Raw genomic sequence first — 27,635 nt, 5'->3', positions numbered from 1 at the left:
TTTTGGGGATATTACTACAGAATTAGGCCTCTAATATTATTGTTAATGTTGCTGGTGTTGTTTGAGTTTTACTTTTAGGAAATGTGAGAAGAGTAAATAGTCTGGTCTAAACAAAGGTGATTTGTTAAGGCAAAGTATATATTTCTTGAAAGAGGTCATCTTTCAAAGCTTGTGAAATAATATCCATAGAGGAACTTGAACTGTATATTGAACATTCATTAAGAGGATTAGTACTAAGTGCTAATAAGTGCCAAACCCTGTGGTGGATGGGGAAATGTGGAAACTTAAAAATGAGCAAAACAATGATAGTAGCAAAGCCATGAATAATAGCATGGAATTGGTAGCTTTTGTACCATTGACATTTATGGTTAAATTAGACTTGAATACTTTCTGTGTGAATATACTATATTTTAAAATCTGATTTTTCATTTATACCTAGCTAGTGATTATACGTTGTATCCATTTTCCACACAAAATCCCAAGGATTTTCAGAATCTTCTCTCAGTGTATTTGGATGCAGCCTTTTTTCCATGCTTGAGGGAACTGGATTTCTGGTATGTAATGATAAGTTAATTGATTTAAATTTTAAATATTTGAATCACCATGACCTTAAAATTATTTATCATTATGTAGGCAAGAAGGTTGGAGACTAGAACATGAGAATCCAAGTGATCCCCAAACACCCTTGATCTTTAAAGGAGTTGTCTTTAATGAGATGAAGGGAGTATTTGTAAGTTTCTTTTCTTTTATACTTATAAATTGTTGTCTTAGCTGCATAAAATATTGAAATATAAGTTGGTTTGGAAGATAGGTGACATTCTTTCATTTAATCTACTCATCTTATATCATTTCATGAATTAGTTGGGGGACAGTACTTTGTAGGAATCATAGGATGATAGAAGGGCTAGGCTCCTGTTCATTCTAGAACCCTGACTTCTCCCGTAATGGTTCCCAAACTGATCTGGGAGCCCCTAGCATGTGATCTGCAGAGCGTTTGCAAGACAAAAGCTATTTTCATAATAATACTAAGATGTTATTGTTTTTTTCACTTTCATTCCTACTCATATATACAGTGGAGTTATCAGAGGCTACATTAAACATGGTATGTGATATCATAACATATTGTATACAGAAGCAAATATGAGAAGCCAGCTGTCTTCTATTAAGCTAGACATTAAAGAGATTTATAAAAATGTAAAATAGTGCCACTTTACTCAATACCTCTTTTGCAATGGAAAGTATTTTTCAAAAAAGTATTTGTCACCATGTAATGATGGGTTAATATGTTAATGAATGAATAAGTGACTTTTAAAAATCTCAGCTTTAATTTCTAATATAAGAAAACATATATTATATATACACACATGTAAATATCTGTGTTTCCATGTAATCAAAAAGCCTACATAATCTAAAACTCTGTGGGAAATTCATTAATTTTTAAGAGTATAAAGGAGTCCTGAACCCAAAATGAGAATTGCTGTCCTAAACCTGTGTCATCATTTCCCCTATTAATACTCAAGACCTGCCTTTGGTCTGCACTAGTATTTCTGAAGTCCTTGGAGTTATTTGTATACACCAGGCTTATTTCCTGATTTTTTGCCTGTGACCTCTTTCAGTTGATGAGCTATTTCTTATCCTTTAATATTCAATTTGGGTATCATTTCTTCAAGACATCTTGAAACTCAAGTTAGGATAAAGCTTTTCCTCTTAAATCCTATTGGCCCCAAAATGAATCTTAATATGGCCTTGGTTCACTGTATCCTTCTCATTGCCTTCACTTATGCAATTATTGATTTTCAAATGAACATTGAAAAGTAAATTTTTCTTTTCTCCTGGGCTCCATGCCTAAATTATGAATAAATCAAATGATTACATTAAATAATAGCTACATGAATGTCCATGTTTACTGTTAGCATGGTTCACAGTTTTATTTGCAATATGTTATAGTTTTATACTTCCAGAATGTAATTGATTTGTTCTATTATAATGTAATAATCACTGTATTTTCTCCATATATTTATTTATTTATTTAATTCATTTTTAATTTGAAGACAGACAATGAGAAGATATTTTCACAGCATCTTCAAAATCGACTTCTTCCTGATCATACTTACTCAGTAATCTCTGGTGGTGATCCATTATGCATCCCAGATCTTACATGGAAACAGCTGAAACAATTTCATGCTACTCATTATCACCCAAGTAATGCTAGGTAATGTTTCACTTTTAAAGTTTAATGATGCATTGTTAATAGTTTACTAGTTTACATTTTCTAAATGAAATGGTTTCCTCATATGTAACAAAGAAATGTTTGCTCAAAGAATATGTTATGTTAGATAACATTCTTTGCTTAATAAATTACCTATCTAGTATATTTGGACATTCAGTTTATTTTATTTGGACAGTGATAAGTCTTAGTATAGTATAATGGTTAAAAGCACTACCTTAGGAGTCTCACATGGAGAGGAATCCTGATTCTACCACTTCTAGCTTTGTGTTCATTAACCTTTCTGCATCTCAACTTTATTAAGTATATAATGGGAATACTGATAATCATATATATTTCATAGGATTAATTAAAATAATATGTGGAAAGCATTTAGGATTTCATTTAGCACATAGAAATACTCTAAATGGTTGTTTATTAAACTTAGATACTTATTGATAAGTTACATGTTTCATATATCACCAATAATAAAACACTAATTGTAAATATATTATTAATGTAAAATCCTTGCAAGATTATTTTAAGTATAAACTAGTTATACAATTTTAATTACGAAAGCTTTCAAACATACATGAGAGAATAAAGAACCTCCATAACTGATCACATAGCTATCATAATCACGTTTTCTTTGCTGAAGTGTTTTGAAGTTGATTATAAACATTGTTATAGATTTTTTTTGGGGGGATGGGGTTTTTTTAAAAGAAGTTTTGGGTTTACAGAAAAAATATGCATAAAATACATGGTTGCCATATACCACCCTGTTATTAACAAATTGCATTGGTATGATACATTTGTTACAATTGATGTCACCACCTTTTAATAATTTTACTACTAACTGTAGTCCATGGTTTTAAGTTAGGTTTCACACTGTGTTGTGCGGGTCCATGTGTGTTTTTTTTAAATTTTTATTCAACTAACATATATACAACCTAACATTTCTCTTTAACCATATTCAAATATATTAATCAGTGCTGTTAAATACAGTCACAATATTGTGCTACCATCACCACCATCCATTACCAAAATTTTTCTATTGCTCCAAATAGAAACTCTACAGTCAAACCTTAACCCTCTATTGCATTCCATGACCCTGTCCCCTGGTAACCCGTATTCTAGATTCTGACTCTGACTTTGTTTATTCTAATTATTTCATATCAGTAAGATTGTACAATATTTGTCCTTTTGTGTCTTACTTCATTCACTCAACATGATATCTTAGGATTCATTCATAGTATTGCATGTATCAGAATTTCCTTCCCTTTTTCAGCTAAATAATACTCCATTGTATGTATAGAACACGTTTTGTTTAATATTCATTCATTGATAGATACTTGGGTTGCTTCTATCTTTTGACAATTGTTAATAATGCTGCTATGAACATCAACATGCAAACATCTGTTTGAGTCCCTGCTTTCAGTTCTTTTGGGTATATCTGCACATACGCAGATGTCCTTCTTTGTTTTCAATTTGGATGCCTTTTATTTCTTTTTCTTGCCTAATTGCTCTGTCTTGAAATTCCAGTAAAATGTCCATTAACAGTGGTGACAGTGAACATCCTTGTATTGTTCCTGATCTTAGAGGGAAAGCATTTAGTCCTTTACTAAGTACAATGTTAGCTATGAGTTTTTCATGTATGCCCTTTATTGTGTTGAGGAAGTTACCTTCTATTCTTAGTCTTCTAAGTATTTTTATCAAGAGGGGTGCTGGATTTTGTCAGATGCCTTTTCTACATCAATTGAGATGATCATATGATTTTTTCCTTTCATTCTATTAATATCTGTTAATGTGGTTTATTACATTAATTGATTTTCTTTGGTTGAACTACCCTTGCATACCAGGGATAAATGCCACTTCATGGTATCTAATTCTTTTATTGTGCTATTGGATTTGGCTTGCTTGTGTATTGCTGCAGATATTTGCATCTATATTCATACATGATAATAGTCTGTTATTTTCTTGTGGTATCTTTATCTGGCTTTGGTATGAGGGATATGTTGGCTTTGCAAAATGAATTATATGTTCCCTCTTCAATTTTTTGAGCAGGCTTGATGTTAATTCTTCTTGGCATGTTTGGTAAAATTCCCCTGTAAAGCCATGTAGGCTTTACTATATTGGGAGGTTTTTGATTACTGATTCAATCTCTTTACTACTTACTGGTTTGTATATATCTTCTATTTCTTCTTGAATCATTATAGATAGTTTGTGTGTTTCTGGAATTTGTCTACTTCTTCTAGGTTATCTAATTTGTTGGCATACCATTGTTCATAGTATCCTTTTATAGTCCTTTTTATTTCAGTGGGGTCAATATTAATGTTCCTCTTTTCATTTCTGATTTTAGTTATTTGTAGTTTCTCTTTTTCTTTGTCAGTCTGACTAAAATAAGTGTATGACAAATTTTAGTTTTGTTGATTCTTTCTATTTTTTTTTCATTCTCTATTATAATCTCCTCTCTAATCTATTTCTTTCCTACTACTTACATTGGGTTACGTTTGTTTTTCTTTTTCTAGTTCTTCCAGTTTTGAAGTAAGGTCTCTGATTTGAAATCTTTCATAATGTATGCATTTAGAGCTATAAATTTCCTTCTCAGCACTGCCTTTCCTGCATCCCATAAGTTTTTGTGTGCTACATTTTCAATCATGCACCTCAAGATACTTTGCAATTTCTCTTATTTCCTCTTTAACCCATTGGTTTTTAGAGTACATTGTTTAATTTCTACATATTTGTAGATTTTTCATTTCTCCCTCTGGCACCGATTTATAGCCTTATTCCATTGTGGTTGGGGAAGATGCATTATATGATTTCAGTATTTTTTTATTTGAGTCTTGTTTTGTAACATAACATATGGTCTATTCTTGAGAATGATCCATGTGCCCTTGAGAAAAATGTGTATTCTGTTGTTGTTGGTTTTCTATATGTATCTGTTAGGTCTTATTGGTTTAGTATCATTCAAATCTTCTATTTCCTTATTGATCTTCTCTCCATTATTGAAAGTGGTGTTTTGAAGTCTTCTACCATTAATGTAGAACAGTCTATTTCTCCCTTTACATCTGTGAGTATTTACTTCATTTATTTTGGGGCTCTGCTGTTATGTGCATACATGCTTTAATTGTTACATCTTCATGTTGAATTAGTCCCTTTATCAGTATATAATGCCCTTCCTTGTCCCTCATAACTGTTTTTGACTTAAAGTCTAATTTATATGATATTAGTATAGCTGTCCAGGTCTCTTTATGTTACTACTTGCATGGTATATTTTTCCCTGTACTTTCAGTTTCAACCTCCTTATGTCTTTCAATTTTAGGTAAGTCTCTGGCATATAATTCGGTTATACTTTTTTATTCAATCTGCCAATCTCTGCCTTGTGACAGAGTTTAATCTGTTTACATTAAAAGTAACTATAGATAATGGAAGACTTTATTTTGCCATTTGCTTTTTAATCTTTGTAAGTCATATCTTTTTTTGTCCCTCAATTTTTCCTTTAAGGCCTATTTTCATATTTGTTTGATTTTTTGTATTGCATCATATTGAGAACCCTCTTATTTCTATCTGGATATATTTTTCATATATTTTCCTTATGGTAACAATGGGGTTAAAATTTAACATCCTAAATTTTTAACAATTATGTTTGATTTGATACCAGCTTGACTTCAATTGAATACACACATACAGTGTTCCCTTACCCCCCCCATCCACTCACCTTTTTGTTCTTGTTATTAATTGTACCTTTGTGCATTATTTGTCAAAAATCATAGATTCATCATTTCTTTTATACAGTTACATTTTAGCACTGGTAGGAAGTGAGAAATAGAGTAACATAACCAAAGCTACAGTACAATAGTGCTGGCATTTATATTTACTGAATGTATACCTTTTCTGGAGGTCTTTATTTTTTTAAGCTGCTTTGAACCTCCATCTGGTGTGCTTTCATTTTAGTCTGATGAACTCCCTTTAGCATTGCTAATAGGGTAGGTCTAGTGGTGATGAACTCCCTTAGTTATTGTTTATCTGGGATGCCCTAATCTTTCCCTGTTTTAAAGAAAATCTCAGGGGATATAAAATTCTTGATTGGCAGTAGTTTTTTATATTTTTTTCAGTTCTTTTAAGTATTTCAACCCACTGCCTCCTTGCTTCGATGGTTTCTGATGAAAAATTGGCACCTAATCTAACTGGAATTCCCTTGTCCATAAATATGTTTCTTTTCCCTTGCTGTTTTCAGAACTCCTTGTCCTTTGAATCTGATGGCTTGATCAGTATGTGATGGAATGTATTTTTCTTTGAATTTATCCTGTTTGGTATTCTGGGCTTTTTCAAGGAGAACTTTTGGGATATGCTGATTTGTTTGTGTCTTTTGCTAAGTTTGAAAATTTTTGTCATTATTTCTTTGAATAGTCCTTTTCTTTTCTTTCTTCTCTTTCTGGGACTTCCGTAATATACATATTGGTATGTTTGACTCCAGGGGTCTCTTAGGCTATTTTTACTTTTTATAATTCTTTTTACTTTCTGCTCCTCAGGCTGACTCAGTTCAAATGTCTTATCTCGAGTTTGCTGTTACTTTTCTTCTGCCAGCTCTAATCTGCTGTTGAAACCCTCCTTGGAATTTTTCATTCCATTTATTGTCATCAACTCCAGTAGTTCTGTTTAGTTCCTTTTAAAAATTTTTCTTTATTGAGATTCTCATATTGTTCATTCATTTTTTTTTTCCTGATACCCTTTAGTTCTTTTTTCTATATTTTCCTTCATCTCCTTGAGCATACTGAAGATTGTTTTTTTAAAGTGTTTGTCCAGCATGTCCACATCTGGTCTTCTCTGTTGATGTTTTCTGGATTTTATCCTCTTCTTTTGCATGGGAAATCATTTCTTTGTCTGGTAATCTTTTATTGCACATGGTACATTTTAATATTTTTAATTGTTAACTCTGGGGTTTATTTCTTGAAGTACCTATTTCTTGAGTTTTTAACCAGCTGGTGATTTGACAGACATTTCTTGAGTGTCAGGTGCTAACAATACCACTCCAACTTATGCGAAAATCTTATTTTCCTGTCTTTTTAAATTGGCTTTGTATTGACTGGTGCTCTCAGTTGTGGTTCAGCTCTCCTATCAGGAAGGTCAGCCCACCATGAATATAAATTGCAGGGTCCTCCTTCTCTTTTCTGGGCCCCTGTCTAGTAGCCTCTGTACTTCCCAGGAAATAGTCCTTTTCAGTCTTCTGGGTGTTCTTCTGCAGGTCTTAAAGTAAGTAAGCCTTTGCACCAGCCCATCCTCAATTGTTTCTTATACCGCTTTCCTTATCTCAAGCTGCTTTTACCTTGAGGGCAAAATCTGGAAAGCGGGGGCATGCCAAATAGTGATTTCCCAAATCAGTCTTTCCCAACTGGAACAACATCGGAGACCTGCCAGTTGACTCCAGACTGCCTGGGGAGGGTTTGAGTGAGAGACCAGGAAGGGCTCCAGGAAATTCTTCCATGGCTCCCTAAAGCTGTTCTTCCTAGACTTGGCCCCTGCCCAGCAAACTCAGCCCTTCAACTGTCCTCTGCAGTTTGGAGGGAGCATACCATCTTTAAGTCTCCTCCACCTTTATTTAGAAGGGGTTGGAATAATGGCTGCCTTAGAGCCAGCCCCTAGTGTTCCAAAGTAGCTAATCAAAAACAGTGTTCAAAGATCTCATAATAGTTTTTAGCCCTAATATCTTGAATTTGTGACCCTAAAGGCTAAGAATATTTTCTTGCATAAGATGATGCCATTTTCATATTTAATGATATAAAAATTTCTTTCTTAAAACTATCTAATAACTATTCCATATTCACATTGTTCGATTTGTCCTCCAAGTCTTAGATCCAAGTAAGGCCTACACATTGCATTTAGTTTTTATGTCTCTTAAGTATCCTTTAGTGTAGGATGATATCCCTATCCCCTGTGTCATTGACTACTTGCTGAAATCTGGTCAGGTGTCCTCTGAAATTTCTCACTTTCTGAGTTTGTGGAATTTCTTCTTTGTTGTAGTGGTTGATGTTCCTTTTTTTCTATCATTCCTGAGAGCCAAAATTAGATTTAAAAACTCAGTTGGTTAACTATTTTAAATAATACTTCATAGATGATGCTATGTAATACATATTGCATCACATCAGGTTATATATAACATGTTTACACACCAGTATGGTTGCTAAAATTAATGTTTAGTTTTTTAGTTTCAGATGGTGACAGTTTGATTCCTCCATTGTAAAGTTCATTTTTTCTCTCTGCAACCAAAGTAACTTTGTGGCTTGATATTCTGGCATTCTGTGAATATTGAGTCAGCCTATTTATCAATGGTTTTAGTATTCATCAACAATGGTTGCTTGAGTCAATCCTTTTATTAGAGTTTATAAAATTTTCTAATTCTTTCATTTCTTCTGCATTTACTAGTTGTGTACATCTTCTGTAAATATCTTTCCCTCATCACTTGAGGCTATTGGGTACCCTGAAATACAGCTCTGATGGGAAATGCAGGATGTATCTTTCTTTTCCTTTAATAGCTAATTTGGGTAGAGATAGTAAAATAGCTATCACCAATGATGACTAAAGAGGCTCTTCCTTTTGTTTATTTTTTGCCTGTTTTGTTTTTATTTTTTCTTATAATAATGTCATAGAACCTTTTAATGTTTTTATATGAGGTTCAGCATTAAATTAATCTTATTTATTTTATAAATAAATTGTTTCAACTGTGGCCAGTGAGAGTTCCTTTAAGTCCATCCTGTGTCTTTCTGATAGGATCTTATTTGTTTCCAGTAACTTCTTTGACTTCTCACATACACATGCAAACACACACATACATTCCAGGTTCATCTTATATATTCCCTGATCCAGATCTTCAGTTTATCCTTTCTCCAAGGAGTTATGTGACTTGGTGGAGAATGGCATTTAGGAACCAATATTTGGTTGCTAGGGATGTTAATTGTTACTGGATTACTAGTGTTTCTAAAACTTTTTTTAATTTTAAATTAAAAAAATTTTTTTTTAACAAATCAGTTTTATTGATCCATATTAATAAAGCATACATTCATCCAAAGTGTACAATCTAGTATTCGATATAATCACATAGTTGTGCATTTATCACTTCAATCATTTTTAAAGCATTTTCATTATTCCAGTAATAATGATAATATTCAAAAACAAAAACCAAACAAAACTCATCACCTCTCAGTCTCTCTGTGCTTCCCTTGCTGTATTTAGTTGCTATTCTGTTTCCTTCTCTCTAGTTTATTTGTATTTATAATTTCTAAAAGAAGTTTTATGTATGCCATATCACCCATATTTGTATTTTACATGAGGTTTCACTGTGTTTTACAGTCTCATGTTTCATTTTTTAGGTTTCCTTCTAGTAACATACATGTCCTTAGACTTTCCCTTTCAACCACTGTCATGCCCATCTAATAGCTCTGCTAGTCACAAACACCATGATGTGCTCTAACCATCTCCATTCATTTCCAAAGATGTACAGACAACTTTTTAAACAATTCTGTACAGATTAACCCTCTGACCTATATTCTAATTATTAAGTCCATGAGTTTACATAATGTATTTGGTTCATAATAGTAGAGTCATACAGTATTTTTCCTTTTGTGTCTGTCTTGCTTCACTCAACATAATGTGCTCCAGGTTTATCCTTGTCATATGCTTGATGATTTCATTTCTTTTTACCTCTACATAATATTCCATCATGTGTATACACCATAATTTGTTTATCCATTTATCAGTTGATGGACACCTGGATTGTTTCTGACTTTTGGCAATTGTGAATAATGCTGCTTTGAACACCGTGTGCAGATGTCTATTATTGTCACTGCTCTCGGTTTGTCTGGGTATATACCTAGTAATGATATTGCTGGGTCCCATGAAAAGTCTATATTCAACTTCCTTAGGAACTGCCAGACAGTCCTCTATGGTGGCTATACCATTCTACATGCCCACCAGTAGTGAATAAGCATTCCTGTCTCTCCACATCCTCTCCTACATTTACCAGATTTCTGATTTTTTAATGGTGGCCATTCTAATAGGTGTGAAATGATACCTCATTGTAGTTTTGATTTGCATTTCCCTAATCGCTAGTGATGTTAAACATTTTTTCATGTGTTTCTTTGCAATTTGTATTTCTTCTTTGGACAATTGTCTTTTCAAGTCTTTTATCCATTTTGTAATCAGGTACTTTGTCTTTTTAGTGTTGAGTTGTGTGATGTCTTTTTATATAATGAATATTAAACCCTTACCAGATATGTGATTGCCAAGTAGTTTTTCCCATTGAGTTGGTGCCTTTAAACTCTTTTTACAAAGTCCTTTGATGTGCAGAAGTATTTGAGGAGGTCCCATTTCTCTATTTTTACTTTTGTTGCTTGTGCTTTGGGTGTAAGGTTTAAGAAACTACCACCTACCACAATGTCTTGAAGATGTTTTCCTACATTTTCTCCTAGGAATTTTAATAGTTGTTGCTTTTTATATTTATGTTCTTGATCCATTTTGAGTTAATTTTTATATAAGGTTTGAGATAGGGGTCCTCTTTCTTTCTTTCAGATATGACTATCCTCTTCTCCCAGCACCATTTGTTGAATAGACTGTTCTGGCCCAGCTGGGAGGGCTTGACCACCTTGTTATAAGTGACTTGACTATATGTGAGGGTCTGTTTCTGAATTCTTGATTGTGGTCCATTGGTGTGTCTGTCTATGCCAGTACCTTGCTGTGTTTACCATTGTGGCTAAGTAATATGCTTTAAAATGAGGAAGTGAGAATCCTCCAACTTCATTCTTTTTTTAAAAAATCTTTTTGGCTATTCTGGGCCCCTTACTCTGCCAAATAAATTTGATTATTGGCTTTTCCACTTTTGCAAAAAGGCTGTTGAGATTTTTATTGGGATTGTGTTGAATCTATAAGTTGTGTAGAATTGACATCTTAACAATATTTAGTCTTCCAACCCACGAACATGGAATGTTCTTCCCTTTATTTATCTTCTTCGGTTTCCTTTAACAGTGTTTTATTGTTTTCTGAATACAAGCCCTTTATGTTTTTGGTTAAGTTCGTTATGAAATATTTGATTTTTTTTTTTTAGTTGCTATTATAAATGGATTTTCCCCCCTGATTTCTTCCTCAGGTTGCACATCAGTAGTGTATAGAAACACGGTTGATTTTTGTGTATTAATCTTGTATCCTGCCACTTGGCTTAACTCGTCTATTAATTCTAGTCATTTTGTTGTGGGTTTTTTAGGATTTTTTAGATATAGGATCATATCACCAGCAAATAGTGAAAGTTTTACTTCTTCCTTTCCTATTTGGGTGCCTTTTATTTCTTTATCAAGCCTCATTGCTCTAGCTAAAACTTCTAGCACAATAATGAATGACAATGGTGACAGTAGACATCTTTGTCTTATTCCTGATCTCAGTGGAAAAGCTTTCAGTCTTTCATCTTTGAGTACTGTACTAGCTGTAGGTTTTTCATATATGCCCTCTACCATATTGGGAAAGCTTCCTTCTACTCCTATCTTTTGAAGTGGTTTTATCAAGAAAGGATACTGTATTTTGTCAAATGCCTTTTCTGTATCAATCAAGAAGATTGTGTGTGATTTGTTTTCTTCTATTTATTAATGTGATTTATTACTCTAGTAGATTTTCTTGTGTTGAACCACATACCTGGCATAAAACCCCAGATCGTGTTTTATAATTCTTTTAATGTGCTTTTGGGTTCAGTTGGCAAGTATTTTGTTGAGGTTTTTTGACTCTATATTCATTAGAGATATCAGTTTGTAATTTTGTGTGTGTGTGTTATCTTTATCTGGCTTTGACATTAGGGTGATGTTGGCTTCATAGAATGAGTTTGGTGCATTCTCTTCTTGTTCAGTTTTTTGGTAGAACTTGATTGGTAGAACTTGAGCAAGGTTGGAATTAGATAATCTTTGAATGATTGTTGGAATTCATCTGTGAAGCCATCTGGTCCTGGGCTTTTCAACTTTGAGAGGTTTTTGATGACTATTTCAGTCTCTTCAATTGTGATTGGTTTGTTGAGGTCTTCTATTTCTTCTGGGATTAGTGTAGGTGGTTCATGTATTTCTAGAAATTTGTCCATCTCATCTACATTGTCTAGTTTTTTGTTCAGTTTTTTATAGTATCTTCTTATGATATCTCTTATTTCTGTGGGGTCAGTGTAATGTCCCCTCTGTCATTTCTGATTTTATTTATTTGCATCTTCTCTCTTTTTTCTTTGTCAGTCTACCTAGGGGTTTGTCGATTTTGTTGATTTAATCAAAGAACCAATTTTTGGTTTTGTTGATTCTCTCTGTTGTTTTTTTATTCTTGATTTTTTAAATTTCTCCTCTGATCTTTACTCTTTCTTTCCTTTGGCTCGGTTTGCTAGTAGTTTGCTGCTCTTTTTCTAGTTACTCCAGTTGTGCTGTTAGATCTTCAATTTTAGCTCTTTCTTCTTTTTAAATATATGCATTGAGGGCTATAAATTCCCATATCAGCACTGCCTTTGCAGTGTCCCATAGGTTTTGATAGGTTGTGTTCTCATTTTCATTCATTTTAAGATATTTCCTGAATTCTTGTGCAATTCCTTCTTTGAACTACTGATTAAGAGTTTATTATTTAATCTCCATATATTTTTGTTTGTCTGTGAAGACTTCGAAATTACCCTCATTTCTGAAGGACTCTTTTGCTGAATGCAGAATTCTTGGCTGGCAGTTTTTCTCTTTCCATACCTTTAAATACATCATAACAGTTTCTTCTTGCCTCCATGGTTTCTGAAGAGAGGTCCATACTTAATCTTATCAAGGTTCCCTTGTATGTGATGCTTTGCTGTTCTCTTGCTGCTTTCAGAATCCTCTCTTCATCTATGATATTTGTCATTATGAATAGTAGGTGTCTCAGGGTAGATCTGTTTGGATTTAGACCTAAATCTGAAAGTGTGTTGCCCTTGCATATTGATATTCATGTCTTTCATAATGGTTGGGAAGTTTTCAGTCATTATTTCCTCAGATATTCTTTCTGCCCCTTTTCCATTCTCTTCTCCTTCTGGGACACTGATCATGCATGTCTGTGTTTTTCATGTTGTCATTCAATTCCCTAAGACCTAGTTCCATTTCTTCCATTCTCTTTTATTTCTGTTCTCTTGTCTTTTCCAGTTCAGATGTTCTGTCTTTGAAATCACTAATTCTGTTTTCCAGCAATTTAAATCTCCTACTATGTGCTTCTAATGTATTTTTAAAATCTCATCCATTGTATCTTTCATTCCCATAAGGTCTGTTACTTCTCTTTGCAGTCTTTTAAATTATTCTTTATGGTCATCTGGTATCTTTTTAATATCCTTTATCTCTTTAGTTATATTTTCTTTCAGTTCTTTGAATTGCTTTAGGAGAATTGTGTGATTATCATTAATTGTCTTACATCCTGTATCTTTTCAGGATATTTGTTTTGTTTCTTTGGCTGGACTATCTCTTCCTGTTTCCTAGTATAGCTTGTAATTATTTCCTGATGTCTAGGCATCTGAATATGTTGGTGAATTTACTCTGATAGCTAATTTCTCTCTTTTCCCTATTGTTTTTTTTTCCTCACAGCTCTTCTTTGATATTTGGTTCAACTTACCCAGAGTTTTTAAAATTTCCCAACTTAAGTTATCAAAATTGGGCCAGGGATTCACTATGGGCCATTAGGGTACAAGAGAATCAAAAACAATTTTTGTCTATGCACATTCCATACCTGCCAGCAGATGGCAGTCATCAGTGTACCTTTCCATAGAGTTTTTTCAATTTCCTGTTTTCCTGTGTTTGGTTCTGGCCTGAGCTAAGATTCAAAGCAGGCTCTGCTGGCCAAATTCACTGAAGGAAAATCCCTGATTTCCCTACGTTTTCCCTTGTAGTAGCTGATAGGGTGGAAGATGTCTGTTCCCCTCTCAGTTAGCTGCAGTGAGCCAGGGGTTGCACCCCAGCTGGCTGCTGTGGATGTTTGATAACTCTCTTTAGTTATTTCAGGTTCTTCGTCTGTCTGTCCCTCACCCTCATGGGAATTGTACAGCACTGTCCTAGTCTATTGATCCCTCTTTCTCCATTGTTTTTGTGAGAAAGTTGAGCCCTGTCTGCCTACTCTGACACTATCTTCCCACATTTCCTGTTTCTAAACCTTTTAGTGTAAAATTTTTAAAGGATTTTTAAGGGACTAGTTCCCCAAATTTTCACATAGCTCAGACAGCATTATGTTATAGAAAAGATCAACTGTGTCATTGTAACCTTCCCCCCTTTGCCGTTTGAATTATTTTTTCAAAACCATTTAAATTCTGAAATTTGTAGCTTAAAATTAAGTTTATGTAATTCCTTATTTTGGTTGTCAGTCTCAAATGGATTTATTTTATTACCGTAATGAGAACCATAAACTATATAACCTACTTGGTTTTCATAACACCTTTATAAAAGGTGTTATGATACCTTTATAAAAGATCAATTTTTGCCAGTGTTATATTTAATTTATTCTTTCAGCATGATATGCATTTTGTTTTACCACTAACCTATTTTATTTAAAAATTAAAGCCTCTATTTGGTGTTTCTAGTTAAACTAAATGAAAATTATATTTTCCTATGTAATTCATTTCAAGATGGAAACTGACTTGCTATTAACCACTGTATATTGTGTATCCTCCATTCTTTGCAAAAAATCATCACTGTTAATATCTAATCTTTTAAACTAAATTAAGCTAACACATTTTCTCCAAATTTTAGGTTCTTCACTTATGGTAATTTTCAGTTAGAACAGCATCTGAAACAAATTCACGAGGAGGCACTGAGTAAATTTCAGAAAATTGAAACAAGTACCACAGTACCAGCTCAGAAGCCTTGGAATAAGCCTGTAAGTTCCCAGTCCGTAGACTAATCAATTCTTTTTATTATACCTATTAAATATATCGAGATTCAGACTTGAACTATGTATTAATCATATAAGTTTAAAATGTTCGTATGGGCTGTACAATGGCTGTAAGAGCTTTTTAAGCCTAAAGAATCTTTATATGTTGTGATTGTTATTTTTTAAGTTAATTTTTAAAATAAGTTAATTTAGTAACAAACATTTTTTGGGTTATTTGATGTCTCTGGGTAACCTGTACACTTTAAACCCATTCAGACTTTATGCTGATATAAAATATCTCATTTTACAGAGGGAATACCAAATATCATGTGGCCCAGATTCATTTGCTACAGATTCCTCTACTCGAGTAACTCTCAGTGTCAGCTTCCTCTTGCCAGAGTACGTATGAATTGTTAAAGCTGTTAGTAGTTGAAAAAAAAAGTAGAAAATATTCAGGTTAGAATGTTAGGAAGTTAAACTAGTATACATTCATGTACAGTTAGAATTTAGGAGCTAAGCATGTTTAAGAACAAAGAGTAAAATGTCAAGAAAGATTTTAACAACATCTGAGATGGTTTTGGGGGGAAATTGCTTTTGGTAGCCATCAAGACAAAAAATACTTCACTTCTTTAATTGCACTTTAAAAGTTTCATTCCTTACAGGGAAACAGGGAAAAGACTGGCTTAGAATAGCTTTCATTAATATCTTTGGGGTCACAGAACCCTTTGAGCAAGTAAAGAATAGTCTGAATGCTTACCTTAGAATAATATAGGTTGTGGAAGACCTTGTAATTTAGAGATTTCATGGGCACTGGGTCAAGAACACATATCGTAAGGGATAGTTAGGAAAGGAAGGATCCTAACTCTGCTTTTCTCAACTGAGGTCCTGTCTGCCACTCAGTAGCTGTACAGCATTGAACAAATTCCTTAATTTTATCATTTCAATTTCTTTTTTATAGTGTTACTGTTAGTGCTAATGTTATAATAGAAATAATATATGTGAAAGTACTTGGCAGACTATCATGTGATAAGCATTTGATAGAGGTTTAACAGTTAAACCAGTGTTATGGTTTCATCCTTCCCCCCTCCACCCCTAAAAGAAGATCCCAGTACATGAGACACGAGAGCTTTGCAAACCAAAAGAATAGTTATTTTCTTTTACCCCTGCAATTATTAAAATAGAAGTTGCAATGCAATAATTTTTAGTAGACCTTGAGCTTCTTTGGAAATAAAAGTGCTAATTTAATAGTGATTAAAGATATTTTTAAGGGCGAACAATTTAACAATTTTCCCTTTTTTCTTTTTTTATTCCCTCTTTATATTTTTGAATGAAGGATCACTAATACATTTGAAGCCTTCACTTTAAATCTTTTGTCTTCGCTCTTGATTTCTGGACCCAATTCTCCATTTTACAAAGCCTTAGTTGAATCTGGACTTGGCACAGATTTTTCTCCTAATGTTGGGTAAGTTTTTTTATTAGATTGGATCAGTGGTTCTCAACTGGGAGATTGATTCCTATGGAACATTTGACAATATCTGAAGATGTTTTTGTATGTCACAACTAGGAGAGGTCTACTGCTGACATAGTGGGTAGAAGCAAGGATGCTGCTAAAAGTCCTACAGCAGTTGCAGTGAAGGCCCCTGCTCTCATCCCCACCCTCCATCCCTGAATAAAGAACTCTGGATTGAATTAGCTAGGGAAAGCTATTTATATAGCCCTGAAGGGGACATTTGACATAAAAAAAACAAAGATAACTTTCCAAGATCTCAGACTTATATTGCTATCTGTTTTAAAAGCTGGGTCATTAAATATTTTTGTAATGGTGAGATTTTGTAAAACTCAGCAGTTCTCTTTTTTCTAAATTTAGTTTGTCATCATTCTAAAGTTTAGATTGTATTGACTTTAAATATTTTAAATATTAAAATATTTTAAATATTATAAATTTAAATGTGACCAATTATATTTGAGAAGAAGATATCTGAGAATACTGCTTTAATTGGCTTTTTAATGGAGGATTTGGAAGTTTAACGTACTACGTTTGGTTTTGTAGAGTATTTGACCTTTAAATACAGGCACACTGTGTTTTATTGTGCTTTGCTCTGTTGCGCTTCACAGACACTGCAGTTTTTACAAATTGAAGGTTTGTGGCAACCCTGCATTGAGCAAGTCTATCAGCTCTGTTTTTCCAACAGCATGTACTTACTTTATGTCTGTATCACATTTTGGTAATTCTCCCAATATTTCATACTTTTTCATTAGTATTATTTCTCTTATGCTAATCTGTAAACAGTGTAAACAGTGATCTTTGTTGATACTGTTGTAATTGTCTTGGGAAACCATGGACCACACCCATATAAGACAGCAGACTTAATCCATAAACGTGTGTGTTCTGACTTCCACCGACTGGCTGTTCCCCATCTCTCTCCCTCTCCTCAGACTTCCTTTTTCCCTGAGATGCAACAATATTGAAATTAGGACAAATAATAACCCTGCAATGGCCTCTAGGTTTTCAAGTGAAAGGAAGAGATGCAAGTCTCTTAGTTTAAATCAAAAGCTAAATATGTTTAAGCTTATTGAGGAAGGAATGTTGAATGCCAAGATAGGCAGAAAGGTAAACCTTTTTGTGCCAAGTGGTTAGCCAAGTTGTGACTGCAAAGGAAAACTTCTTGAAGGAAATTAGAAGCTACTGTAGTGAACGCCTGAATGATGAGAAAGCAACATGGCCTCATTACTGCTATGGAGAAAGTTATGGTGGTCTGGAGAGATCATACCAGCCACAATATTCGCTTAAGCCAAAGATAATCCAGAGCAAAGCCCTAACTCTATTCAATTCTATGAATGCTGAGAGAGAAGAGGAAGCTGCAGAAGAAAAGTTTGAAGCTAGCAGAGGTTGGTTCATGAGGTTCAAGAGAAGATGCTATCTCCATAACGTAAAAGTGCAAGGTTTGGCAGAAAGTGCTGATATTGAAGTTGCAGTGAGTTATCCAGAAGATCTAGCTAAGGTAATTGATATAGGTGGCTAACTAACAGATTTTCAGTGCACACAAAACAGCTTTCTATTGGAAGCCATCTAGGACTTTTTTTTTTAACCTAGAGAAGGAGAAGTCAATGCCTGGCTTCAAAACTTTAAAGGATAGGCTTACTCTCTTGTTAGGGGCTAATGCAGCTGGTGACTTTAAATTGAATCCAGTACTCACCATTCTGAAAATCTTAGGGCCCTTAAGAATTATGCTAAATCTACTCTTCTTGTGCTCTATAAATGGAACAACAAAGCCTGGATGATGGCACATCTGTTTAAAACACAGTTTACTAAATATTTTAAGCCCACCATTGAGACGTGCTCAGAAAAAAGAGATTCCTTTCAAAATATGACTACTCATTGAAAACGTGCTTGGTTACCTAAGAGCTCAGATGGAGATGTGTAATGAGATTAATGTTGTTTTCATGCCTGCTAACACAACATGCATTCTAAATGGATGAAAGACATTTTGACCTTCATGTCTTATGCATGAAATACATTTCGTAAGGCTATAGCTGCCATAAATAGTGATTCCTTTAATGGATCTGGACAAAGTAAGTTGAAAACCTTCTAGAAAGGATTCACCATTCTAGATGTCATTAAGGACTTCATAGGAGGATGTCAAAATATCAACATTAACAGTGGTTTGGTAGAAGTTGATTTCAACCCTCCTGTAACTTTGAAGGGTTCAAGACTTTAATGAAGGAAAGAACTACAAATGTGGTAGAAAATAGTAAGAGAACTAGAGTTAGAAGTGGAGTCTGTAGATGTGACTGAATTGCTACGATCTCAGGATAAAACTTGGATCGATCCTCATTTGTTTACAGATAAGCAAAAAGAAAGTGGTTTCTTAAGATGAAATCTCCTGCTGTAGATGCTGTGAATATTATTGACATAACAACTAAGAATTTAGAGTATTACATTAACTTAGTTAACAAAACAGTGACAGGGTTTGATTCCAGTTTTGAAAGAAGTTTTACTGTGGGTTATATGCTGTCAAACAGCATCACATGCTAGAGAAAAATCTTTTGTGAAAGGAAGAATCAATCAATGTGGAAAATTTCATTGTTGTTTTATTTTAAGAAATTGCCACAGCCACCCCAGCCTTCAGCAAACACCAGCCTGCTCAATCAGCAGCCATCAAATCGAGGAAAGACCACCCATCAGCAAAAAGATTACAATTTGCTAAAGGTTCAGATAGTGGTTTGCATTTTTTAGCAATAAAGTATTTTTTAGTTAAGGTATATACATTGTTTTAGATGTAATGTTGTACACTTAATAGACAAAGTATAGTGTAAACATAACTTTTATATGCACTAAGAAACCAAAAAAATACGTGTGACTCACTTTATTAAGATATTCACTATTTCGGTGGTCTGGAACTGAATCTACAGTATCTCCAGGGTATGTCTGTATAGCCATATTATAAGCAAATGATGAAAGTTGTATGGCTCTAATGCATTATCTCTATTTTTATGTTCCAGATATAATGATTGTACAAGGGAGGCCTACTTCAGTGTAGGCCTACAAGGCATTGCAGAAAAAGATAGTGAAACAGTAAAAAACATTATTGATAGAACAATTGATGAAGTAATTGAGTAAGTATGGCTTCTTTATAATGATTTGCTCTCATTTTTAATTCATGATACTTTATGAATAATTCATGAATCAGTCTCAATTTTTTGGCCTCTTTATGTAATAAAACATGTATTAATTTATCTTCAGTTGTTTTAAACACTATCTCCTGTCTCCTATATTGCATTTCTAAAACATTTATTTCTTCACAGTATCTCAATTCTTAATTTTGTTCTTCAGGAAAGGCTTTGAAAATGATCAAATTGAGGCTTTACTTCATAAAACTGAAATTCAAATGAAGCATCAGTCTACCAGCTTTGGACTCGCCCTGAGCTTAGTATGTGATTTTAACTGCCACTTTTTTTTATTTTTTACTTTTTTGACTTTCATAACCAGTAGTTCTTCCTAGTACTGAAAATGTAGATTGATGTTCATTGTACCTTTCATTAGAAACTTATGTGTTTTCAGAAGGTTATACTACTTTAGATTTAATAAAAAATGAGCTTTTAAATTTTGTTTCATAATATATAGTTTGTTTTTTTAAATTTATTTTTATAATGTATTGTTTTTCTTTTTACTATCTTACTTTAATTGACTTTTTGATGATATTTTAGATTTCTATGTGAAAGATTTACATAGACTCTTAAATGGGTAGGAATGCGTGGTAGCCAGTGATCTATTAGGGAATAATTACATTTTCTAAAAATATAAGTTAAGCCTGTGCTTTTTCATTTTATTAGGAAAAAAGGAGGGTTAAAATGAGTTTAACTTCTCTTATTGTAACCAAATAATGACTTAAATTTTTGTAAGATGCAGTCATCTGTGGTATTTTTAAATATAAAATCTAGGATTTTAATAAAATTACATGCCTTTAATGTTTATTGGGGTAATATAGTGTTTTTAATGTAATATGCATTGGGGATTTATAATTCTTAATTCCAGTACATAGCTTCTTGCTGGAATCATGATGGAGACCCTGTGGAGCACTTGAAGTTAAGAAATCTTGTGGCTCAGTTCAGGCATTGCCTCATGGAAAATCCAAAATTTTTGCAAGAAAAAGTAAAGCAGTATTTTAAGGTAAGAAAATTGAGGAATTTATGTTTATAAATTTCAAGTTGAATTTTATAGTGAAAGGAATTTTAGGAACATAACAATCAGTTTTGTAAATCAATTTCTATTCATGCATAGTTTACTTAATTTCTTTTTTATTAATTAAAAAATTAAATGCTTGTATTAACTTAGGTTCTCTTTTCCAGATTCTGATACATTAGATTTATATGTAAACATATGTGTATATTTTAATATGTGAATAGTTACATATATATTTGTAAATACTAATAAAGCAGTTTTGCATATTTTTGTTCTATTTTATTAATAGAAGAATTATTAATATATTAAAAAGTGAGAACAAATATAGTGAATATTCTGGTTATGATGAAATTTTTTGATGCTTGCTCATTTGTTTTCCTAGATTTCTAGGCATTTGTACTTGGTTGTATGGTCCTTGATATAGACTCGTTAATCTTGTAGAATTTACAAAAATTATTACTGGCAGGATAAGACTGTTGTATGTATTCATGGTAACTATTTTAAAACATGCTATTCTTTTGGATATGAGACATACCTTCTCTAAATTATTATAAGTTATTTTACATAAAGTTTTTGTTGTACTCTTTTATAGTCGTTTTAAGAGAACATTTTGTATATTTTTCCTTGATATAAGTAAGAGAAGCAGATTAAATTACCTAACATCTTTTTTTACAATAGATCAACATTTATTTTTGTCCTCTTAATTTACAGTGTACTGAATAGAGTAATTAGTTCCAACCTTTGAGAAGTTAATATTACAATGAGATTTAGCTCAACTTATAGAGCGTCTGCCTACCACATGGGAGGTCCAGGGTTCAAACCCAGGGCCTCCTGACCCATGTGGTGAGCTGGCCCATGTGCAGTGCTGATGGGCGCAAGGTATGCCATGCCATGCAAGGGTGTCCCCTGTGTAGGGGAGTCCCATGTGCAAGGAGTGCGCCCCGTAAGGAGAGCCACCCCACGCAAAAAAAGTGCAGCCTGCCCAGGAGTGGCACTGCACACATGGAGAGCTGATGTGGTAAGATGACGCAACAAAAAGAGACACAGATTCCTGGTGCCACTGATAAGAATACAAGCAGACACAGAAGAACACACAGCGAATGGACACAGAGCAGACAGTGGGGGGCGGGGGGGGGGGGAGGGAAAGAAGGGCACAGAAATAAATAAAAAATAAATCTTAAAAAGAAAAAATGAGAGTGAAGACTACATAAAGTTATTTTATCTGTTATCTTCAATTTCAACTAAAATAAAAAACTGACAGAGTATTGAAAACTGAAAATAGTTTTTTTCCAACCAAAATATAGAGAAAATGTTGACTATACATTTATGGTTAAGAAATAGTGAATGTGATAATGATAATCCTAATAATACTGATAACAATATATATGAATTTTATGCTTACTACATACCAGAGTAGTTCTAAGGATTTTATAAGGCTAATATAATTTAATCTAGAAAACAACCCTATGAAGTGAGTCTGCAAAACAACTCTGTGAAGTGAGTTCTTTTATCCTCATCATTTTAAAGATGGGAAAATGGAACTACAGAACCAAGAACTTTGAGGCAGAGGTTGTATCCATGTTAACCTTTAATAAAATCTTGTTTTTATTTGACTTTTTTGTTGCATTTGCAGAATAATCAGCATAAATTGATTTTATCAATGAAACCAGATGACAAGTATTATGAGAAACAAACCCAAATGGAAACAGAGAAACTACAGGAAAAGATCAGTTCTCTTTCCCTGAATGACAAGCAGCAGCTATATAAAAAAGGTTAGATATTTTATTTTGCTTTTAGTAATTAAGGAGACAGTCTTGTAAAATGATACCCCTGGCTTCATTCAAACCCAGTAAACTCTTTTAGTGAGTTAATAATGTTGAAGGCGATTATTACCTCAATCAACACATATTTATTGGTCACCTACAAGGTATACGTTTGGTGTGATGGGTGATAGATTCAAGCACAAGATTTGTTTGAATCCCTCAAAAATGTTATATATAATTTAGCAGGCAAAATGGGAATACTTGAAAATAAGTAGCTATATAAGATTTATTCATTTTACATGTTTTTAAGTGCTTTCCACTTACCAGGTCCTATGATATGCCATTTCATTATTTTAATTTTATGTCATGTCACAATACATGATTGCCAAATGAGCAATATAGTATAAGTTCTGAGTTCAAAAGGACGACAAGTGAGTGAACTAAACAGAATTAGGAAGGCTCGCTAGGGAATAAAGGATGTAAACTAGCATCTGTGTAGTGTAGGCATGGGTAAAGACATGGAAGTTGGACTCTGAAAATGATGAATGGATGAGTATGAAAGTAATAAATTGTTGGTTCGAAAAGACTGAGACAAGAATGAAGAGACCAAATTGTGATTTGATTATGGAGAGCCTGGAATATAAGTGGTGAGTATATGCTTCATCTATTACATTATGAGGAGGTGTGGAAAATATTTGAGCAATCTTTTGGTGTTACCATTCAGGATAATTTCAAAGAAATAGAAAGAAATTGGATAGAGAAAATTATTAAAAGGCATGTAGAAACCTAAGCATGACCTGAAGACCTAAGCTAGGATGGTTGTGATAGGAATAAAGAGAAAGTCCAAATTTGGGAGACCTTGTAAAAGCTTATAGATTTAGGTAGAGTTAGGAATGGGATATAGCAACAAAAGAAAAAGAAGAAATCAAAGTTAATAGTCAAAAATTATCTAGCCTCTGGGAGAAAATATTTGCAAATATATGTAATAGAGGATTTGTATCAGGAATATATTTAAAACTTGAACAATTTAATGATGAGAAAACAACCCAATTTTAAAAAATAGGCAAAAGGTTTAAACAGATACTTCACCCAAGAAGATATGCAAATAGCAAGTAAGCACTTAAATCATTTTTTATCTGGGAAATGATTTGATTTGTTTTCTTAGGGAAATGCAAACTAAAACCACAACATATTCCATTAGACATCAGAACAATGGCTAAGATTTTAAATATATATATGTATCAGTACAGAAAAACATTGATGAAGCAAGTATAACTCTCAGGTTGCTGATAGTAAAGCATAGTGGTACAAGTACTCAACCACTTAGAAAAACAGTTTTACAATTTCTTATAGTGTTAAACATATACTTACCTTGAAGCCCAGTAATCCTACTCCTGGGTATTTTCCCAATAGTGAAAACATATGCCCCCAAAAAACTTGAAACAACCCAATTTTCATCAACTGGTGAATAGAAAATTGTGGATATCTATATAATGAAATAATACTCAGCTGTAAAGAGGAACCAATTCTCAAAAATAATATTGGTGAGTTTCAAAGCACTATGTTAAGTGAAATAAGGTAGGCACAAAATAATATGTACTGAATGTGTCCATTTATATGAAGTCCTAGGAATGGCAAAATTAAAGTGACAGAATGCAGATCAATGTTGCTAGAGGCCAGGATTTGGGGCAGATGATTGACTGCAAAGGAGCATGAGAGACCTTTTTTGGAGTGATGGAAATATTTTTTATCATGACTATGGTGATTACATGACTTTATAGACTTTTGTCAAACTCACTGAATTATATCTGCAAAATTGTGAATTATATTGAATGTAAATTATGTATCAGTAAAAGCTGTTACATTTTATAAATGGTATACACACACGCAAATATATGCATATATACCCTCACATCCCAGAAAGATAGTCAGGCTGGGATTATATGAGGGATTATCAGATTTATCAGGAGGTAGAGTTGACTTTAGGTAGAAAATAATTTCCACCTAATTGATTCATGCTAAGTGTGAGGTTTATAGCAATTAAAGTAAAAATTAATGGTAATACGTAACCTTATACTTTATATCAGTTAATTCTTGCTTAGACATGCAATTCTTTCAAGCTCTTGGGTAAGTTTGAAGTACTCATTGTGATGAATATAATAAACACAAACTTTTATTTTGTGAGTGCCAATTGACAAGTTCCAGTCTCTCATTGTTATTAGAAATAGTTGAAATAATCCCTTGCCTAAGGAATAAAATGTATGTTCCTTAAGTAATTATGCATTCATGGCATGGCCTTGTAGGTATATTCTATTTTAAGAAAATCCAGTATAGTCCATTCCAAACCAGTATGATAACGATTGAACATCATTTAAGAAAAGTATGTTTTTACTTTTAAAGATTCACTGCAGAGTTTCTTGAAAGAAGTATACAATGCTAGTGCATTTAATGCTTATTTCAGGTCAGTAAGTCTTGAAGTGTTTGGAATCTCTGTGAATTAAAGCTCAATCTGTAGATAAATATCAGTTTAAATATGTGAATGGAAATTATTTAATGTGCAATAAAAACTATAAGTAATTCTCAAATATTCTGGTGTCTATGTGTAAATATTAAGTACTGCAAAGGAATCGAGCCCCTACTTTTGGGGAGCTAATGATCTGTTGAAAGAGAAAAAAAAGCTAGACTTTTTAATACTAATTATGACTGTATTCAAAGAAGGAACAATTAGCTTGTCACAGTAGTTGTAGATCAATCTACAAAGCTGGATCCTTAAACTGTTGGTAAGACTGGATAGGTGAAAGGACAAGAAGAGGGTTTTCAGGCCAGAGAAATAGTGTGAGCTAAGGCACAGAATTTGAAAACTTTGTTTCATAGGGTTAGGAAACTTAGGTTGGTTAGGGAGATAAAGACCTAATAGGGTCCTAAACATCTAACAGGTTTGAGCTTAAGGCCATAGAGAACCTTTAGAATAGTAGATACTTTGCTTCTTTCAGAAAGGGTTGTCTTGTAACAGTTTATACCATGGATTTTGTTTTTCTCATTTGGAACTTTACTACATCTAAGAGCTCAATATTCCACTCTAACCTCAAGTCATTTAGTATTTGAGACCCTTTTGTCCTACTACACCTCTTTTCCCACTTAAATATCACAGTCCTTTTGCCAATTTGTTGTCTCGGTTCCATTATTTTCTTCAGTCTGTTTGGCATCCTTTATCTCCATTTCTCCAGTGAGACCTGCTTTGCAAAACCCCAGACTGATAATCAGTCCAGCCATTTACTTGCTCTCCTTCTGTATGCAGTCTGCAGAGTGCTGCCCCCAGGAAGCTACATAGAAGTATGGTTTGGGGTTATTACAGAATAATGGCGTTAAAATTTCAGTGCTTTCTCCAATGTTGTCCACAGTCAGTGATTTTCTGCCTTAATAGTCTTCCATTTTCTTTTCAACTCTTCACAGGTAAAGTTGTGAGAATTTTCTGATATAGCTCTCTTTATCTTTATCTTCCATTCTTTACATAATACACTCTTATTTTGTTTTATTTTTGTTTCCATCACTTCCCTGAAATTTTCTCCCCAGGTCATCCATGAATTCCATGTCACTAAATCCAATTAATACTCAGCAGTCCTTAGTTCACTTGACTTCTCTAGTATTTGACAATATTAACTACTTTTATTTTCTTGAAACTCCTCTTCCTGCCACTTTTGTTAAACTTGTTTTACTATAGCTACACCAGCCTTCTTTTTTTTTCATTCTTTTTTTCCTGAGGCTTTTTGTGTCTTTAATATGTGTCCCTTAAATATTAATAGCATATATTGGGTTTTGTTTCTCCTTTGAGTCTGACAATCTTAATGCTTTAATTGAAACATATAGTACATTTACAGTTAATGTGATTTACTTATTTATATGGATTTATACTTACAAACTTATCGTGTTTACTGCTTTTCTTTTTGACCCACCTATTTTTATGTTCTTTTTACTTTCATTTTTTTGACTTTTTATAGATTAATCAAATCTTTTATTCTATATTCCCCTCTACTAAGTCAATAATACATTCTTTAAGTATTCTTTTAGTGGTACCCTAGAGATTACAACAAACATCCTACATTTTTAGTTTAATACAGATTATTACTGTTTTTGCCACATGATCTTAAATGGGTTATTTACGTGGATAATTAATCACACGGGATGTGGGAAAGGGAGAGGAATGCCAGAGTCTTCAGTGAAAGGAGTGGTGTAGGAGGTTTATAAATGGCAATGAGGAGGAGGAATGAAGTAATTGCCAGAGTCTTAAACAAGTAGAGAGGTTTCCTACATGAGCCTAGAAAAAGAATAGCTAAGAAGTGGCAGTGTAGAGTTAGAGAGACCCGAATATCTCCTCCGTCCTCTGCCTAAGGGATGTGACTTATGAAATATAAATAGCCTCCACTTAAGAGATATACAGTGTAAGTTGTATAAGTTTGTTGGGCCATGGAAATAGTCGTTCCTAATATACATCTGAGAAGTTAGGAAGTAGAGAATGGTTTTAGCCTTTAGTTTAATATGGGTCACAATGATTTCTATTGTAAGTGACTATATTTCATGAGATTCTTGCAGTGTTATGAATTCCCATAGTCATTTTGTACTTTGGATTCCCATCTCTAAGCAAACAGTTATATGATAACTTGTTGTCAAGGAACAAGTTCTGATGGGAAGTTCATAAAGGTGGAAATAGAAGATAGGGAATGGGGAAACTATTGCTCTTCCTTTTAAGGTCAACTCATCAAATACCATGAGTATTCTTTGTGATGAGTTTGAATTAAAATAGTAAGTATAGCAATCATCTATGAATCATGTGAGTGAAATAATGTTTTTGTATATATGTTTGACAGTTTTAAACTATGAAGTCTTTTTACACATATACCATTCAGTTCTATCCTTAAAAAAATACTGTAAAACTTTTGGATTCTCTCTTCTTATAGACAGGGTAATTCTTTGGAGCTTCTACCCTCTAACTATCTGAATAGAAAATCAGGCCAAGAAAAATGTTTTTAATTAAGCATTAATTAAACTTGTAAAATTTAATTGCTGTAATTTGTAAAATTTTTGTGATTACACAGATGTTTTGCTGAGATTAGTG

General features: G+C 33.3%; 1 protein-coding gene across 3 annotated transcripts in view; it reads left to right on the top strand.

The window, feature by feature from the left end:
• The window catches only part of PITRM1 (pitrilysin metallopeptidase 1), a 53,717-nt gene that overhangs the window by 6,707 nt on the left and 19,375 nt on the right, over positions 1-27,635 (top strand). For all 3 annotated transcript variants that reach the window (XR_011648918.1, XM_004476100.3, XM_058297668.2), the window contains 10 exons: positions 440-554; positions 634-730; positions 2,052-2,212; positions 14,956-15,082; positions 15,387-15,475; positions 16,410-16,538; positions 19,580-19,693; positions 19,911-20,007; positions 20,613-20,747; positions 22,393-22,531. Coding sequence is in view for 2 of the 3 variants with exons in the window: in XM_004476100.3 (XP_004476157.3) it covers positions 440-554; positions 634-730; positions 2,052-2,212; positions 14,956-15,082; positions 15,387-15,475; positions 16,410-16,538; positions 19,580-19,693; positions 19,911-20,007; positions 20,613-20,747; positions 22,393-22,531 (1,203 nt within the window). In the remaining variant the exon portion in view is untranslated. The remainder of the gene's footprint in view (positions 1-439; positions 555-633; positions 731-2,051; positions 2,213-14,955; positions 15,083-15,386; positions 15,476-16,409; positions 16,539-19,579; positions 19,694-19,910; positions 20,008-20,612; positions 20,748-22,392; positions 22,532-27,635) is intronic.

The sequence above is a fragment of the Dasypus novemcinctus genome, chromosome 5 (assembly GCF_030445035.2).
Source record: "Dasypus novemcinctus isolate mDasNov1 chromosome 5, mDasNov1.1.hap2, whole genome shotgun sequence".
Taxonomy (NCBI): domain Eukaryota; kingdom Metazoa; phylum Chordata; class Mammalia; order Cingulata; family Dasypodidae; genus Dasypus; species Dasypus novemcinctus.
Note: the sequence above shows the minus strand (reverse complement) of the source record. Positions and strands in the feature narration are given on the sequence as shown.